The following is an 18,325-nucleotide window of genomic DNA, read 5'->3' on the forward strand; positions in this document are numbered from 1 at the left end:
ACTCGACCTCATACGGGAACCCTTGTTTTTGCTTTGGTTTCCATGACAACAGACGAAGATTGAACTTCAGGTGAAAAACAGTTTTCAGTAAAGATCTCTGTTATTAACCATCGTTTTTCCCCTTTTCTTTTCACTCCAGTTTCTCTGAATTCTTGCTGTAATATAGAAAGGGGCTCACTTCATTTTAGCTGATATTTCTAAAAGATTTTAAGAAGCAAGAGTGTTTATTTGAAGCGCGTTTTGAATTCAAAATGGACGAAGTATTGAGTGACTTGAACTTCGATGAAGGCATTGCTATGCCTGTAGCAAACCTTGAAAACAAGCAACTGGAGTTTAAGGTAAATAAAAATAGAACGTTCGTTAAGGACCAAAAGTATATTAAATATGCTACTAGCTGCATTATGAAACCACTCTAATCATGCTTGCCAAGCATTATATGTCACTTTGCCTTCTATCAAATTTGTGCTGACAAATCTACAATTTATATACGTACAAATTTCAAGTTTGTTTTCAGTATTTACTAGATAAGAGCTTATGCGTTCTTTCAACTTCTTTGGTATGTGTTTTTAGGTGGATGGAATGCAGAAAAACCTTGTTGTACTTAAAGATCAAATAGACGAAAATAAGGACAGGGTATATGCTATGAGTGAACACTTCAAAAATGTTCAACAAGAACTCCACCATACTCAAGTAAGCCAGAAATTCATAGACTGCAACACTAAAATATTGAAAGTCCTTTTTGTGTTCCTGCTACCTTAGCTAATATAAAACATCTGGGCCTGGTCGTTTGAGGGGTGGATAGCACTATCTGATAAATAAATCTTATTCATTGGATAAATTTTATTTCTTGGATAACAGCATTATCTTATCCACTGGATAAGGCCGGTTTATCCATTGGATAGTGCTAATCATCCTTCGTACAATTGGTCCCCTGTCTTTTGGTTTATGTATGACATATGACTAATCAAACACATTCTAACATCAGCGGTCAAAAGTTATATTGATGAAGCCAAAGTGTGATGCAATAAAATTTTTCTAAGTCAGATCAGGGACCTCTGAGGTGGGGGAACTTTTTAAGCCCCAATTTCAAACTTTTCAAGGTGCAGGGGGCATTAATTCCCCTTAACCCCTGACATTTAGCCCTGCATCACTCCCCCCTCACTCCTCTCAAAACTATAGATGCTTTGCAATCCTTGTTCATAATACACTAATCTGATGTCACAACTTTTTTATAAGCTTGAAAAACCATGAAAAGTAGAATTCGTTTTGACTTGTCATTTAATTTGTATACCAAACAGCTTTCTAGTTTTTATTATTACCCCCCCCCCCCCCCCCCCCTCCAGCCTTTCCACTACACCACCTATACATTGGTCACATACTATCTCTATCTCAATAGGAGCTTTTAAATGCAAGGAAAAAAGAAATTGAAACGGAGGACCACTTTCGCCAAGTTGGTAAGTTTAAGATCTAACTGGTTTTATAAATTATGAATCTTTAATCGCATGGCATCATGTTTTAATGGCATCGTGTTTTTACCACATGTAACCTCATCCTGAAGCACTCTAATCTATGGGGAGGAAATCTGTTGTTCTAGTCAACATTGCTACCATGTGAGGTCCATGTACAGTTATGAAATATAAAGGAAGGAGTTTAAGGGGTATTTCCACAATAAACGAAAGAAGCTTTAGATATCTGGAAATCAAATGGTTCATTCAAAAATGGCTGTACATGTTGAACAATACTGCATAATTATCTTATTGGAGTAGGCCTTGGAGCTTCCTTATTTTATTACAAATGAAAGATTCTCCAGACATAACCCCTTTGGATAATAATTAATACTTAATCCCATATCATCATACAAATTTGTAAGCAACTAATTATGATCATTGATTTTTGAAAATTCCTGTTTTTCATTTTAGCTGAAAGAGAAGAAGGCAGATTGAGAAATGATTCTAAGCGAATCAACAATGAAATCAATGAGCTGAAGGAAAGGAAAAATATGTATGAGGTATGGACGGCATTGGTGTGTGTTAATAACTATGTAATTATGTAGCATCACCTATAAGAAGTAACTATCTAACAGTGATTTCGCAGAGTTCATCAGTATATATATAATTACCTCATATAGGAGCTTAGGATATTTACTGTATGATTTAATATACCAATATTTAATCCTTCAAACTGTCCTGAAAGGAGAGGGGTGCCAACCCCATTTCCCATCAATTTGTTTTTTGATCCCACTTCCCAGCATCCAAATCCCAAATATTTTTCATTTAAAAACATTTTCCCATTCCCATTTTGGTGTCCTGTTTTAATTTCTTTCCCAGTGACCTAATTCCCATTGTTCTCAGGGGGAAATATGCAATTCCCAGTTCTCATTTTAACCCTTCTAAAACATAGTCCTGAATAAGCTTTTGTACAGGCTGTAGTATTCAGAAAAGCATTAGCCTCATAAAACCACTTCTTTTTACCAGAACAACATATTCAGAACCACTCAAAAGCTTGAAGACCTCAAAGGTCAAATGAACTGGGATCAAAAAGCTTTAGAGGCATGGCTTGAAGAGTCAGCCAGAAAGGATGAGGATTCTTTAACATTACAAAAGTACACTAGAGCTGATGAAAGCAAAATCAAGGTAAGAACATTTTAGGAAGCTAAGCAAAAACATTGAATATATTGAATCTAGAGTAAAATAATTAGGTATCAGATTTGCTTATCTCACTGGTACTTTAATATGTAACTGTGTTAATTATCAGGAACTTTCTTTGAGAATGGAGAGAATGACAGATGATGCTGCAAAGAAGCGCAAAGCTTTGGAACATGAGCTGACACAAACAATGACAGCACAGGTAAGTTTAGTTTAGTTTAGTTTGTATATTCATTTATATATATTATTCACATAAGCCTCAAAACAAACATACATTGATTTGAGATCCATTCCCATACAGTACATATAATTTAATAATCCACTCAGGTATATCCAGTCTATCAGTCACATGTGCATTATATGCATAGCTGTATGCAGCATGCATGTGCATAGTGCTGAGACAATTACCTTAATTTACAAATGGCACTACAAAGTACTTTGTTATCCTTGTCTATCATTGGAGGAAGGGAAATAAAGGACAGGATGAAAAATATCCTGCAACCTATCTTTCCTTACCTGATTAACATGCGGTAAAAAGACTATTCTATGTAATGGCTATTTAGTAATAATGTTTTTAGCATCGTAAATGATGTAATAAACACTGTTTTATAGATTGAAATGGATAAAACAGCAGAGGAGTTCCGTAAAGCACATATCGATAGACAAGAGCTGTTGAAACAGTGGGAAAGCACAATAGAACAAATGCAGAAGAGAGACAGAGAAATGGATATTCTTGCTGTGGTGAGAAAGATTAATGAACTAATTTTAATTTTGATAATAACCTCAATTGCATGCTGCTATTAGTTAAGATAAAGAAAAGAAAAGAACACATTTGCACACAACCGAGACTAAGAATGAGCAAAGGCGAACTTGAAATAATTTGAATATATCCCATAGGGGATGACTGAGTGAACTACACCAAAACCAACTTTGATTCCAGCAAAATTAGTAAATACAGTACTTGCATTGAACAAGATTGTGAAAACTTACAGGATGCATGTTGATGAGCCAGCCAAGTCGTTCACTTGACTCTTTATGTTTTTCAAAGCCATACTTGATGTCCATCGCTTCTTGAGCCTGGATCCTGACCATTTGGAGTTAATCATAAGCTGCGAGAATGCAGCTAAATTGTGATTTTCAATCAATAATGATTATGCTATTCAAATATTCTTTTTTATGCAGAGGCTTGCAGAAGTGAAGCTAGAAGTTCGAGACAAAGAACAGCAAATTCTTGAAAAACAAGTAAGCTATATTAAATGAAACAAAAAGCAAGTTTATCAATATTTGTCAAACCCAGAAACAACCTCTTGGCTGTTTTAAATCACAGCCTGACTAGCAACATCTAGGTTGAATCTGAATAGACCATTTTCCGTACATCGTTTCACTGGTCAAACGAAAAGCATTCAGTTGAGGTTGCAAGGTTCAAATTTGAATAATCCTTTGAAAGTACCTTGGCTGCCTCGCTTGAGGGCTTTGTGTTTGACCAGTGAACCAATGTATGGAAAATGGTGAATTGGACAGGAAGGGAGCCTCAGAGAATCAGGGTTGAGAGTATAAATGCACTACTACCACTGCATGTACATCACTATCTTTTTATTATATTATTGAGCTCATGCATGAAACTATTAGATTATTATTAGATTATTAGATTATGTTCAAGTTTGGATAGCTTTAAGAAAAAGCTAAAAACATTTTTATATAAAGAGGCTTATGGTTAGTTTTTAAGATTAGTTATTCATTTTATATATATTTATAATTACTAGATTATTATATTTTTATAGAATGTAGTCATTAAGATAGTTTAGTAGTTAGATTTTTGATTATTTGATATTTCAGTAATTATTTATATTTGTTATATTGTTTGTAAAGCGCTTTGAACATCATAGGTAAAAGCGCTATAGAAATAAAGTTATTATTATTATTATTATTATTAGGGCTTAAAATAATGACAGGTCAGTTGCCAGCAGTTATGATCACAGGCCAAATTAGTCTTAGCTTAGTCATAGTTCATTTCTGGCTAAAGGTTACTGGTCAAAATGGCCGGCAAGGCAAAGATTTGACCAGACAAGTCCCAGTTCTATGGGCCAGACATTGTCTGATGTCTGGCCGTTATTAGGGTAGGGAACAGTCTGAGACTACTTTAAATCATGATTCCAGTCATCCCCAGGATTAATGAATGACAGTAAATGTTCTTTAGAAATTCCTGGAAAACGAACTTGATAATAACCAAGAGAAGGAAAAGAAGATAGGTGCAGCAGAGAGATATGCAGCTAATCTAAGGCTGGAATACCAAGATGCTGAGAAAAACAGAATACAGTTCCAAGATGAGGTACATCGTACAAGCTCAATATTGAATTTAATAAAATATTTCCCTATTTTAATTAATTGATTCATTTAATTCCCATTACATGTTGAAGACGATAATAATTGCTAATGTGCATTTTACCCATGCTTGAGAAAAACAACTGAGTTTTTGAAATTATATTAGTATAGAAGATCGTGCGATTTTTTGTTTATAGTTCACTCAACAAAATTTCAGTAAAGAAATGCGAAGCGACGCTGTTCATCTTTGTCTATTTGGCGGCCGATTTTCAGTCCATCGCGCAACTGAAATGCATAAAAAAGATTAGTTCTTATTAGTTTTTACGGCTTTTTTTTTTTTTTTTTTTTTTTTTTTTGCCGCTGTTGACATTGTTTTGGCCGTCTTTCCATAGCGACTTAATTCGACCAATCAGAGTCGAGTATTTTTGTTGAGTGTACTATAAACTGAAAAATAACTTTAAAACTGTTTTTTTCTGTCATTTCCAAATACATATGTATTAATTTTATAGAGCCAGTTTCTAGTACCAAACCAATGTTCATTTTTTTTTTTTTTCTTTTTTTTCTGTAGCTGAATTCTCTGAAATACACAGTAGACAGGACAGCTAAAGACTTAGATGCAACGAGACAAAAAGCTGTTTCACTGAAAAACGAAGCTCTTACCAGACTAGAGAGGTACGTACTATAATAAAGTCTTATTTGGTTTTCATATTCACCCTGTTCACATGACAGTGTTTGCGTTGAACAAAGTTTTGAAAGTTAACCCTCTCCGCGCCTTGTTTCGAGCCGTGTTCCGGGTATTTGATTGGATGACGAGCAAATTCTCGTCCAATGTGATTGGTTTGGCGTATTCCTTGCCGTGTCATGACTGCGCTTGTGCCGTGAGCCTTTCACAGTCATACGAAAACTGCTCTAAGCGAATAAAGTTAACGTCATGTTCCCTCGCTTTAATTCTACTTTAGTATGGAGGAGCAACACCTCGCTTTTACTGACAACTATTTTTTATCAGGTTGGAGAAAGCTCAAAAAGGACGCTATGACCTTATCGAACAGCTCAAAATAGCTTCAAATGAGACATTATCAGCAGAAGAGAGAGCACAGATGATGGATGTTCTGCTAAAAGATGAAGAAGCCAAGATCCACGCCATAGAACAATTACTAACTAGGCTTCGTGAAACACAGTTCAAGAAGACAGAAGAACTACACAGGTGTAAAGTCCTTGAGAAAAATACTACTGCCGAAATACAGGTATAACACTATAGACTGAAATGATCGCACTAGCGTCGTTAAGTATCGTAATCGTAGTCGTAAACGTTATCTTAAAAAGGTTACGCTCTAGTGTAAAACAATACGACGCAAGCAGAATCGTAAGCCTCGCTTCCTTGTTTGATTGTCGAATCAGAATCGAGTAATTCTGTCTAGTTTAATATCAGCACACACCAGCCCATGCGTGGAACATTATATTACTTTTGTAACATTGCCAATATCGTCTCAGATTTATGCACTTATTTCAGAAAATGTTAGTGGGTCTGAGATATAAAATAGGCGCTCTGAAACAAATGTGTATGATTTCGTTTCCTGCCTAAAATGCTAAAAATCACATTCCTAACTCAAAGTTATGCTTCATATTCCAATCTAAAAGAAAAGTAAATTGTTCGACTGTGAGTATTTCACATTTTGCAGCGTGTTACGCATTCTCGGGTGGTGAATATTTTCCATTTTGTAGCGTGTTACGCAGTATCAGGTGGTCTCAGATTTGAGATTCGTTACGACAACGTTTATTAAAACATTTGTATGTTAACGCATGGACTAGGGCGTATTTCGCAAGAGTGTAAAACAATACACCAATTGCCGTACCAATTACCATACCGTATATCTACGTAGCCATAACTACCGGTTATGATTTGATAATGCATACGAAAATAATCATGGAAGCCATTCCAGTGTTAGCCTCATCCGCAAACATCTCCTTGGCTCTTTTTGCACATTGGGCTTCCTGTGGCGAGGACAAAAAAAGACGAAGGGCGTCCCCACTCCTTCTCCTCTCTCGTTCCTAGTTCTTCTCTGCCATAAGATTAAAACAGGGTTCCCAACAGAGAATATACGGGGTAGCCTGCGGAGGAAGCTGTTCCAGTGTTAAGGGACCGTTAGGCATAATATAGCACATAAGGTTGGACAATGTGTGTGAGTGTAATCAGGTGGCACCTATATATAGACCTTCATCAGGAGTATGATTGTTGAGTCTTTGATTCGTAGGGCTCAAGAGCTGCCAGTCGTAACCTCAGTAGTAAACTGCACAAACTCGACCAAGAGTCACTCAAACAGCAAGAAATCATCTACATGCAGGTATGAAAATTCTTCACAATACCATATTTAAGCGCGGCCCCCGATTAAGCGCCGCCCTCAAATAAGCGCCGCGCCCAAAACCAAAATTATTAATAAGCGTCGCCCCCGAATTAACGCCGCGTATGAAATTTTAGTCATTAAGTATTATCAAATATAGTAAATATTTATTACGAGTATCCCCCTAAAAATAAGGCCTGGGTTTCACATGCAGGCTCCGCCTCCTGCCCCAGTGCTTCTTCGTCAAACTTGTCCGTTTAGGGGTGGGGTTAGACCCATCCCCAGAACGCTCTTTATCAATCACCGCAAGATCTCGTAGTAAGAGGTTGGATCACTCCCATGTCTTCAAGTGGTTAATAAGGGTGTCATCCTTGTTCCATTATATAGCTGTATTGTATTTTTCTTTTGCTTCAGGATTTTCAGCTTCAACAACTTGAACGCAAGATTAACAGACTCCAAGGAGAACGAAGCAATGAAGAGAAACTGCAACTGGAGGCTAAAATACGGGTAAATAAGGTTCTTGACCCACATATCTAAGAATATAATATCATGATCGAATTTTCTTTTCTTTTCTGCCTTCGTAGGAATTGAATGAGCAAATGGATGAACACAATGCTACACATACTGTGTTGTCTTCACAGATGAAGAACCTTGGCGTAAGTAATACTTAACTATAAACAAAATAGAATTTAGAATAAATTTAAAATAGAAACTAGAATTAGGTGAGTGCACTCAAGCCTTTCACGATGACTGGATTTTGAAGTTATTCACTCCGCCGTGGAAATGAACTTTGAGCAGTTTTCGTATGGCTCCGTACGGATGGAGAGTAAATTTTCGCGCAATGTGATTAGCCGTGTTCGTACCGTGTTTCGGGCATTTGATTGGATGAAGAGTAAATTCTCTGCAATGTGATTGGTCTGTCGTATCCCTTGCCGTGTCATGATCGTGTTCGTGCCGTGAGCTTTTCACATACGAACCCCCCTCCCCCCAATGTAAAGACGTTACACTCATAATACCGTTTTCCACGGAGGTTTTTTTCCTTGTTAATTCAAAAGACGTATGCTTCATTATTTTATCTTATTCCCAGCAAGAACACTGCAGACACTAGTGGACGGAGAATGTTTGACTCGATATATTATCAAGGGTTATACATACGCCTAATATGCACTTGTTTAGCTTTTTTATTGAAGTTTCCAAGTCTAGCTCCAAGTTTGTATACTCCAAGTCTGTCTGTTTGTATTTTTCAGGATGATTTAAGACGTGCTAAACGTGACCTTGCTAAAGGAAAAGAAGAACTGAGCACTCTTAACACTAAGATAGGTAAGTACAAAATACTCTCCTCTCAGCACCATTTATGCAGCTACTCCTAAAGGACACTTTACATTTCCTGGAAAATCGTCTTGGAAAAGAATCTTCGCTTGACAACGGGAAATTCCATTACTTTTTACTTCCTTGAAAAAAGAATCTTAGAAAATGATTGTTGAAGTTGGAAACCATGATTTCCTGGTATTCGACTCCAGTCCAGGAAATGTTTCAGGCAGCGTAGCGTTCCCTCTGCTCATGCGGTACTGCAGGGATTTTCCAGACAGAAAGATGGAGCATTTTTTTATTGCAATCCTATTGTGATATTCTATTGCCAACCATTTTTTTCCTTTCCATCAACAGGTGAATTAAACCTTCATAACGACAGCGCTGAAAGAGAACGCAAAAAGATTATTGGCTCAAAACAGGTGTGTTTTTGCTTATGTTCTTCCTTCACACACTGGACCACTTCGATCAACATATAAAATCTTGCGTTCCGAAGTTAGCGCATGTTACTAACGAGAGTACACTACATCATAATAGTGCTCCATTTCAAAGTAATTTTAAAACGATGACCATTCCTTATGAACCAAAATTATGGCACTAACCAAACCTAAGTATCTCGATTTATTATTATCACTTTTGTTGTTGTTGTTTATTTCGGATATTCTTTGCAGGAACTTATGGTTGACGAGAATATCTTGAAACTAGAGATCAAGAGACTTCGTACCACACTGAGTAAGAAAGCTGACCACGTATTGAGTCTAGAATCAAGAAAACTACAGCTTGAAACGGTAAGGAATAGTGCATTGAAGTACTACGACATGTAGTATGCAGCCTTACACAAGTGCCAGGAGCGAAGCAAGGTCTCGATTATGGGTGGGGGAGGGGGGACAATTTACCTTTTTCTCGCCACATCCACAAGAACCCCACATGAATGGAGGCACGCCCCCCCCCCCCCCCCCCCCCCCCACTCCTCCCTACGCTAGCACCTAGGCCATGGCATAACCTAACCAGCAGAAAAGAGAATGTCATTCGTTAGTGTTGATATTAGAGTATTCCCGCCGAACCGATTGATTGTTTCTTATAACAGTCGATGAAAGAACGCCGGCATGAGATTGCAATTCATAAAGACATGTTGAGAGCACAGATCAAAGCAGCAGAAGAAGAACGACAAACTGTTAGGTAAATACTACCTAATCACCATCCTACTTGTCCGCCCATTTCTCTTTTTCAATTCCACTAGGCCACTCCCATTCTTGTTCCCAGACCATACTCATTAGTGAGTGGGGTCTGGGAACGAGAAAGAACAACTCCCTGAAAAATGGAAAGCATGCAAGCAATCTGGTTTTTTTTTTTTTTTTTTTTTTTTTTTTTTTTTTTTTTTTTTTTTCGTTTTTAACTTTTTAAACACTTCTCTTCGCAGTGCTGAACTTCAAGAAAGAATCTCCAAGATTGAAAAACTACGAAAACGGTAATTTCCACATGATTGTCGAATCTGCTGTCATTGAAGAAAATCCTCTTGCTTAAGCATATTTGTATCGCTCGTTTTTCCGGTTCCACAAACTCTACCTCAGTACCAGCTGCATATTTCATCAATATGTTCACATCTGTATATACACAAGATATATAGCAAAAAGAATCGCAAAGTTAGCACTAAGAAAAGGAATGCACAAGGCAATCCGCTGTAGAAAGTGTGTTGTTTGCTTCGAAAGCGCGTTGGAATGCTAAATGGAAACTAGGAAACGGCCTCTTATATTTTAACGTATAGAGAACGTAAATATTCCTATCGAGAGTATTAAAGGGAAACAAAAAGACTCTATCCTTTAAGGTATATGTAAGAAAATAATTTTTTTCGTTTCGTTTCGTTTCGTTTCGTTCCGCAAAGTACAATAATCCCTATGTTTCGTTTCGTTTCGTTCCGCAAAGTACGGTAAGCCATTCTTAAGCGGCGACTCATATAAAGCCTTTTTTGGTAACATGTTCAGTCATGAATATGGTAGATAAACTTATCTGTGTACCTATTGATTAACACAGATACGAGATTCTGATGGTGTCTATGGCGCCACCAGAAGGAGAAGAAGAAAGATCACAGGCATATTATGTCATCAAGGCAGCACAAGAGAAAGAAGAGTTGCAGAGAACGGGAGACGAACTTGATGCTAAGATCAGGAAAACTGAGAAAGAAATCAGGTGAGAAAATACCACTGTTAGAAGAGTAACATTAAGCTTATCAAACATTGAGTGTGGTATTTCCCTGTGTCTGTTGTCTGTGAGGCAGACCCACGAGTTAGCATCGTCCCCGTATCCTTCCTCGATTTTACAAAGTTTTTCTTTTTTTACTTGTCTTTTTTTTCTTGTCTTTTCTTTTCTTCTTCAAAATGTTCATGTCGAATTCGTTATAAAACGACGGCCTTTTTGTTTACCGCTTATCCGCACGATCCAAATATGGAATTGATCATACCATATATGGAGTGAGCTTTCTCTACTCCAACTTCGACACTAACATATAGAGTAAAGCTTGATGTTGTACACGATTATTGGCTGTTGTCATTTTTAAACCGTCGTTAATTGTGATCTTAGGGGAAATTTTGCACTGGTGATCTCCATTTTTTTTACGGCCATTTGAATAATCGTGTTCAAAAATCCAAAGGTTTATATTCATCATGCAGTCGGGATTTACACCTTTTTAATCGCACATGGCATACAGCTTTAAAAGGTCTGGATTTTTGGCTTTCCACCAATCAAAATATTTACTAAAATAGACAGGTAAAAGGCACAGTTGATGGACGGAAGTCCAAACCCGCTTAACGCCAGAAAGTTTAATTACTGTGCTTTTATCCAGATTAAAATGACAACGAACGTTTACGTTACGATACATTGTGTGTTCTAAAATAGAATAAGGGATAGACCATTAGATAATTGAAGGGGGGGTGCAGGAATTTATGTCGCACGATATTTATTTTTTTGTAACAACTCTTGCACGCAATTTGTGTGTGTGTGTGTGATCGAAATTTCTTTCCTGAAAAAAAGAGGTTGCGCGATATTTTTTTCCTTGGTGAAATGCTTGCTCGATAATTTTTTGGAGGATTTGCGTACCCCCCCTCCCCCTTCCCTCAATTGTGTAATGGTCCGTCTCTAATAACGCTTGCTATCCATAGTGTTAGAGGACAATTATTAGGATTCTTTTTACTGCAGGCCGTGCTAAGAATGTTGGTTGGCAAGCTAAGAATATTTGATTTTCAAATTTCAGAGCTTTGGAAAATACTCTTCGACTTATGAACAATCGAAACGAGACCTACCGAAAGAGCTTCAACGAGGTCAATGAATCGAGCGATGAATTTGAGGAGAAACAACGTCTAGAAGAGCAAATGCGCGCGGTTATGGATAAATATAAATACAAACGACGACAGATTAGAGAATTACAAGAAGACCTCGCCGCCATGCAGACAACTTTCGACAAACTAGAGACTGATGAACAAACGTTTGTTGAAGTCATCGACGAAAAACAAACCCGAACGAACAATCTCCAGAAAGAACTAGACGACCAGAAGAACAAGAAGGATCGAGCTGCAAGACAGATATCCAAGATGGCGCGTGACGTGCGCAGTGCTAAGAAGTCACGCGGTGAACTACACGACGAGAAGGACATGGACCTACGGGAGTTGAGGGATTTTAACTCTCGTGTCATGAAGCAAATGGGTGAAGTATTACACAATAATGCCGAGTTAACGCCTAGTGTACAGATGTACTTCAGTCAGGCTGGATTACCTATGCCTCCCTCGCCTGTTCCTGGAACCTCACGTGCTGATTCTTCAAGGAGCTCAAGATCCTCTGGGTCCCTATCGTCAGCAAGGTAGATAACACGTCTGTAATTTATGTTCTTGTATGTTTGGAGTCAAGAGTAGTTTGGAGTCAGGGGTAGTAAAATTACCTTCTTGGTTTCCTCCCCTTTCTCGTATCCTTTCTCTCTCCCTACCTCCCTATAGCCTCCCCTTTCTCCCTTCCTTTTTTGACGCACCTAACATAAAGTGCAACCCCATTTTGCATATATAATAAGTCGGACATGAGGCGGTAAGCCGTGTGGGATAGGGTCGGAAATCATATAGGAACATGCGTAATAGGTAAATTACGAACCGTGCTGACGAGGCCCAATACAGGCCGAAACAGCTGTCCACGGTTTCTAGTTTAGCTGGCTCATTTTTTACGCGACTTGAAGTTGTGAAAGTCCCATTGGCCCTCTTCTTCAGTCGTTTCATACAGGGCTCGTAATTTACCTATTACGCATGTTCTTATATAATATGTCTATTAACAAGCTAATTTTATTACTTCTCGATTTTTCAGGTCTGATGTTTCTGTTGGTAGTCGTCGTGGTGTTGGCACAGTAAATATTACCGGTTTATCAATCACTGGCTCTGCTAGTCCTAAACCAGGTTAGAATATGCTCTTTCTGCCGTGACCGTTTGACCTTTTTTAAAGAATTTTCTGATTCCTTATTCAGGAGCCAATCATAAATTAACATTATCGAATAAAATATTCAGTTTCTCATGACCTGTCCTTTTTTCCGTGTAGGGGTTTCTCCGACCAGTAGCGCCCGCGACAGAACCTCGCGTAGACCAGAATCCATAGGATCCCGCGGGTCGTCTCGAACAGGGAGCGCTGCCAGTCGACGAAGCACTGATCGTTAAATGAGAATTGAACCACCCTATAGTGTAGTGCGAGACTTATTTATTGTGGTCTTTGTTTAGTTTTGACTTATGTACATACTCGATTGTAATTAGTATTATCGGTTTTCACAGGTTTTTTTTTTTCTTTTTTGAATGAACAAGATGTTGTTGTAAACTGCGCTCAAGCCGCAAATCACTAAATGAAATATTTATTACGTATCGCGCGCTACTCAATCAAGTCAGCGTTCACCATCAATTTTTGGATGCGCGCTAAATAACCAATGAGGAGCGCGCGTTATGTCGTTGCTATGTTTATAATAAACCTGTAACATAACAGTGTACATCTACGTTGCTTGCCTGTCTGCTTGCTATGGATTTTCTATGCCTAAACCCTTTTGGTATAGACAGTATGTATAACGCTAGAGTTTTTAACCCGAAAGATCTTCAAGTTTACTTATAATCAAAAAGTAATGTACCATTCAGTTTGAGCCCTTATTTCGACGTTCTACATTTATTGCAATCTATCTCATAAATCGTTTTTAAACTTGCCCTACACCGTTTCGGTATTCCCTTGAGTGACCACCGAACAATAGCTCCAATCGAGGCTGGACTCTGTGTTCATACATTTACTGTATTTTATCAAGTCCCAACCTCGACTTGAAACCATTGTCACTCAAGCGAATTCCAAAAAGTTGTCTTAGTTGTATTGTCCTTAATACTTTTACAGGGAATGTTATACCCATTTCAAAACACTTGGATAATGAAGCTGGAATGCACGCACTAAACCCGTGCACAATAATTAGTACTAATTAGTACAGAATCATTTGGGTTTTTTTATTGTTTAGTTATCACTATTTAGTGCTAAAAATTAGTATTAGGCCTCGTCCACGCGTATCCGCAATTTTTTTTTACGGATACGGGTTGCGTCCACACGTGTCCGCAAATTTTTGTGTCCGTATCCGCAAATTTAACGAAAAAAGAATACGTGTGGACGGTGAAAACGATTCGAATACGCTGCGTGTGGACGCAAACATTTTCGTATCCGCAAAAAATAATTTGCGGATACAAAAATTTCCGGGTACGTGTGGACGGGGCCTTAGTTTCACGGGTTTAGTGCGAGCACTCTACTTATTTCAAAATACTTGGAAGCATTAGCGCTATTGGCCACCTTAACTCGTTTCTAAAGTGGCCAATTGCATATGCCACAATAACAACAAACTACAAATAAGCTTTAAGGCCCCGTCCACACGTATCCGGAAATTTTTGTATCCGCAAATTATTTTTTGCGGATACGAAAATGTTTGCGTCCACACGCATCGTAATCGAATCGTTTTCACCGTCCACACGTATCCGTTTTCGTAAAATTTGCGGATACCGACACAAAGATTTGCGGACACGTGTGGACGCAACCCATATCCGCAAAAAAAAAAAATTGAGGATACAAAAATTTCTGCATACGTGTGGACGGGGCCTAAAGCACGCATCCGATCAGTGTAGTGGGTCAGACGTCGTCATGTTACTACACTTCCACTCCTTACCATAAATACATTTTAAAATGTACTTTAATTAAGTGATATCAACTGTACTACACAAGAGTTACATACAGTTGTACGACGTGTCGTCCCATTACTTGACCAGGCGGCAGCCATATAGTTCTAATTTGTAAGCAGAATTTGACTCTTGGGGGAGAATTCTTATGACCGTTGATGTGATTGGTGGATCAAACTTTTTGAGGATCGTAGCTCCAGCGTATGGAGTGTGTTCAAAGACCTTGAAAAGAAATAATGAATCAAAGATTAGGTAAGAAAACGCATTAGGGATGAAACATTTAAAAATTTGGCAATTTGGGGGGTGGGGGGTTTGCACGAATTTATGCTGCACGATTTTTTTTTTTTTTTTTTTTTTTTTTTGTAACACCCCTGCACGCAAATTTGTTTATTTTTTTCGTAGGTGAAGTGCTTGCTCGATATATTTTGGGGGATTTATACAACCCCCTCCTCAATTATCTAATGGTCCGCCCATTTAGCTTAGTTACTTAACTCGTAGATCGTGTTTTATCGGGCCGATAAGATCAGATCTACGAGTTGATTCATCTGCTTCAAAAACTTAAGAAAAATGCACAAATCTTTTATACTTCGATTACATAGACGTTTGTACACAACATCGATGTCATGTGCAGTGAGGTTTGTACGTCACTGTCATGCGCAGTAGCGCATGTATGGTCACTCCAGGCCAATTGCTTCAAAGGCTCATTAATTTTTCATGTGTTTTTGAGACACACTATAGTTTATTGTTGAATAATGCTTTCCCATTTGACCACTTACCGTTTCTTTGAATGACCCAAGATCCTCATTCCCAACTGTTTGCCAATTGTTATTACTGTCCTTGTACTTGACTTTAAAAGTTAATGCAGAAACACCGCTGTCATCCCCTCTAAAAGCTATCTTAGTGATAAAGTAGCGATGAGGAGCCAGATCAATTTGAAGGTATCTGTTTGTGTCATTGTCCTGTGGCATCCAGGATTTGGGTTTGTTAAACCTCGCCATGTGGGGTAAGTTAGTGCTTTTGGATGAAGATGCTGTGAAGCTGACGTCTGATATTCGTCCATCCTGCAAGCCGAGGGAGTTGTTTCCACACACTACGACAACATAGACTTGAATTAGTGAAGCGAGAATTGTGGGGGGGGGGGGGGGGGGCGAGGGAAATTGGGCTGGTTTAAAGTTTGGATTTAGATTGAGTTTGGTTCGGCCTCCTTTGGCGTGCGCTGCTAGTGTGCCGCCTAACACTAATGTGACCTGGGTTCGAGTCCTGCCACTCTTGTTGTCGTATGTGAGTAGAGTTGTTTATTAGATCTCTCCTGTGCTTCGAGGGTTTTCCGGGTTCTCCGGTTTTCCTTCCTCTAAAAATCAGCTTCTAAGTTCCAATGCGATCTTTGGGCTTTCACCTAGTTGGAGCCTAGCTCTGTTGTGATTATCCCACGCTGTGATACAACAGCTATATGATCACTCAGGGATATAGAACATAGGAATAGCATTTTACCTTCACACCGCCGACCTATATATCCGTTTCTACAGCGACACCAAATCTTTAGACTTTCCTTGTCAAATTCACATATCCCACCATTTTGACAAGAAGTAAAGGAACAAAGATTGTGTACAGGGACGCGCTCTAAATACACATAAAAGTTGACCGGCCAATGCTTTAAGTTCCCTGGAGCCATTAAAGTATTCCTTTCGTTGAGTTCACACCATTTAGAGACGAAATCATAGTTCACACTGACGCAATATGTATCACTCTTGCACAAGGACACACAGCTGGATAATGTTATTCCGGATGTATTCCTGTACGCGTAGCCGAGTAGGCGGTGACTGGTAACTGTACTGACTCCGGCGATTAAGCAACATTTGGCAACATCAGTCGTAAAAGACAGTGTGATAACTACCAAGAGGTTATGGATTTCCATTGAACTGGGCGATGTGTTGATTCTGCGAGAAAGAAAATGAAATAATTATTTTTGTTTCCTTTCCTTTCCTTTCCTTTCCTTTCCTTTCCTTTCCTTTCCTTTCCTTTCTAGAGTTTCCTTTCCCGAGTTTCCTTTCCCGAGTTTCCTTTCCTCGCACATTAGCTTGTACTTCTCTTCACATCTCTTGAGTGCTCTCGTCATTTCTTACGTGCGACTAATAGAATAAGTACTAAAAGCACTCAAGCCGTATGAGTAGCATTCACTTCTAGCTCGTACTACTCTTCACTTCTATTGAGTGCTTTTGTCACTACCTGCGAACTTATTGCTGAATGAAGCACGAAAAAATCTGTCTTATTATCATGATTTTTTAAATCCTGCAGATTTTGCATGTGACTAGAGAGTTTTTAAAGTAGTGTTGTTCTTTTCCCTGCCAAAGGAAAAAGCGCCATGTAAATTCCCGATTGGGCTATTTTTAGTAACAGGATGCAGTATAAATTTCGCCTTACTCTACTCCCATGCGTCATCAACTTGAGTGCTTGCGCTCTTTCCGTTTAAAACTTAAAAATTAATTTGTAGACTATACAGAATTTCCCTGCCAGCAGAGTCTCCTTCGTTGGCGATTCTTCTGCTAGGAATCGCCAAATGAGGGAGATACTCCTAGCAGGGGAATAAATAAAGCTCTTTGAGTGAAACGTTTTAAAAAACTGAAGGGGAATTAGATATGTATAACTTTTTACTAACTGATAAGTAATTTAGTGCTTACATGAGTTTGAAACAGTGCCATTGATGTTCTATTCTTGTACATCCGACACTAAGAAATTTTGCAGAAGAAACTGAATATATTTTAGATCTATGAAGTGCAACTGGGGTTGGTACTCAATTTAATCTTGATTTATTTACGAAATATAGATTATTTCCAAATATTAAGATGGATTATTTATCATTAGTTTAACAAAAGATAGCGAACTTTACGTTTTCACAATTAAACCCCAGAGCATTTTTTTCTTTAACGGAGGAATACTGAATGTATATAAATTGGTTCGCCTAGAAACCCGAATATAGCTCATTCTCACGTGAAGTGTAAAAAAGTATTATAGATAAATCTTAACATACTTACAAACAGAGACTTGAGAGCTAGAAGGACGGCTCAGACCATGAGGATTTCCTGAGAAACTCCAGTCGCGAATGTTGTTAGCGTTTATTATCTGAATTCAGTGAAATTCTGATCATGATGTGTTTTTAAGACAAATTTGAATTCCTATATTATTGGTAACGTAGCAACATTCGTAGCGACCGTCCACGAATACTAGATTTGTGGCCGATATTCGCATTAGTAGTCCTAGAGGGAGTTAATTGTAATCACTCACTGTCAAAGACGCGGAGAGTAAACAGCAAATTAACTAACTGACTACAGTTTTTTATGTGTCTGTCCTCTTATTGACGATAAATTGCAAAAGTAGTGTGGATCCACGAGGCGTAGCTTAGCCCTACTATAATCGATTGAAGACTTGTTTTTAATGAAGTTCAGAGTCTCAAAATAGTCTTTAATGAAACTTAATGAAAACGAATAACCAAAAAGAGAAAGTA

General features: G+C 38.3%; 2 protein-coding genes across 2 annotated transcripts; one reads left to right on the forward strand and one right to left on the reverse strand.

The window, feature by feature from the left end:
* The first annotated feature begins 66 nt into the window (after positions 1–66).
* Positions 67–13,616, forward strand: LOC116293379 (coiled-coil domain-containing protein 39). Its single transcript, XM_089029005.1, has 23 exons — positions 67–338; positions 571–690; positions 1,397–1,454; positions 1,920–2,008; positions 2,475–2,633; positions 2,755–2,847; positions 3,258–3,386; positions 3,828–3,887; positions 4,843–4,974; positions 5,536–5,639; positions 5,974–6,211; positions 7,220–7,309; positions 7,721–7,813; positions 7,891–7,962; positions 8,554–8,626; positions 8,972–9,036; positions 9,286–9,402; positions 9,702–9,793; positions 10,035–10,082; positions 10,646–10,801; positions 11,862–12,464; positions 12,953–13,041; positions 13,181–13,616. Exons 1-23 carry the CDS (start codon positions 252–254, stop codon positions 13,294–13,296), a joined length of 2,883 nt encoding a protein of 960 aa, XP_088885131.1. The 5' UTR covers positions 67–251; the 3' UTR covers positions 13,297–13,616.
* A 124-nt stretch (positions 13,617–13,740) lies between these two features.
* On the reverse strand, positions 13,741–17,963 carry LOC116293366 (venom prothrombin activator oscutarin-C non-catalytic subunit). The gene is made up of 4 exons (XM_031700786.2): positions 17,856–17,963; positions 16,315–16,760; positions 15,600–15,913; positions 13,741–15,045 (listed from the first exon to the last, which is right to left on the reverse strand). The coding sequence occupies exons 2-4, from the start codon at positions 16,736–16,738 to the stop codon at positions 14,902–14,904; spliced, it is 882 nt and encodes a 293-aa protein (XP_031556646.1). The 5' UTR covers positions 16,739–16,760; positions 17,856–17,963; the 3' UTR covers positions 13,741–14,901.
* Positions 17,964–18,325: the final 362 nt, after the last annotated feature.

Source organism: Actinia tenebrosa, unplaced genomic scaffold, assembly GCF_029948245.1.
Source record: "Actinia tenebrosa isolate PJP-AT-01 unplaced genomic scaffold, QUT_ActTen_1.0 PGA_scaffold0__85_contigs__length_37466705, whole genome shotgun sequence".
Taxonomy (NCBI): Eukaryota; Metazoa; Cnidaria; class Anthozoa; order Actiniaria; family Actiniidae; genus Actinia; species Actinia tenebrosa.

Coding starts and splice junctions, on each gene's coding strand:
- LOC116293379 (XM_089029005.1), top strand. CDS start 252: ATGGACGAAGTATTGAGTGACTTGAACTTCGATGAAGGCATTGCTATG. Junction 3,387..3,827: donor AAATGGATATTCTTGCTGTG/GTGAGAAAGATT, acceptor TTTTTTATGCAG/AGGCTTGCAGAAGTGAAGCT. Junction 10,802..11,861: donor AAAACTGAGAAAGAAATCAG/GTGAGAAAATAC, acceptor TTCAAATTTCAG/AGCTTTGGAAAATACTCTTC.
- LOC116293366 (XM_031700786.2), bottom strand. CDS start 16,738: ATGGAAATCCATAACCTCTTGGTAGTTATCACACTGTCTTTTACGACT. Junction 15,914..16,314: donor TATAGGTCGGCGGTGTGAAG/GTAAAATGCTAT, acceptor ATGTTGTCGTAG/TGTGTGGAAACAACTCCCTC. Junction 15,046..15,599: donor TTGGGTCATTCAAAGAAACG/GTAAGTGGTCAA, acceptor TTTCTTTTCAAG/GTCTTTGAACACACTCCATA.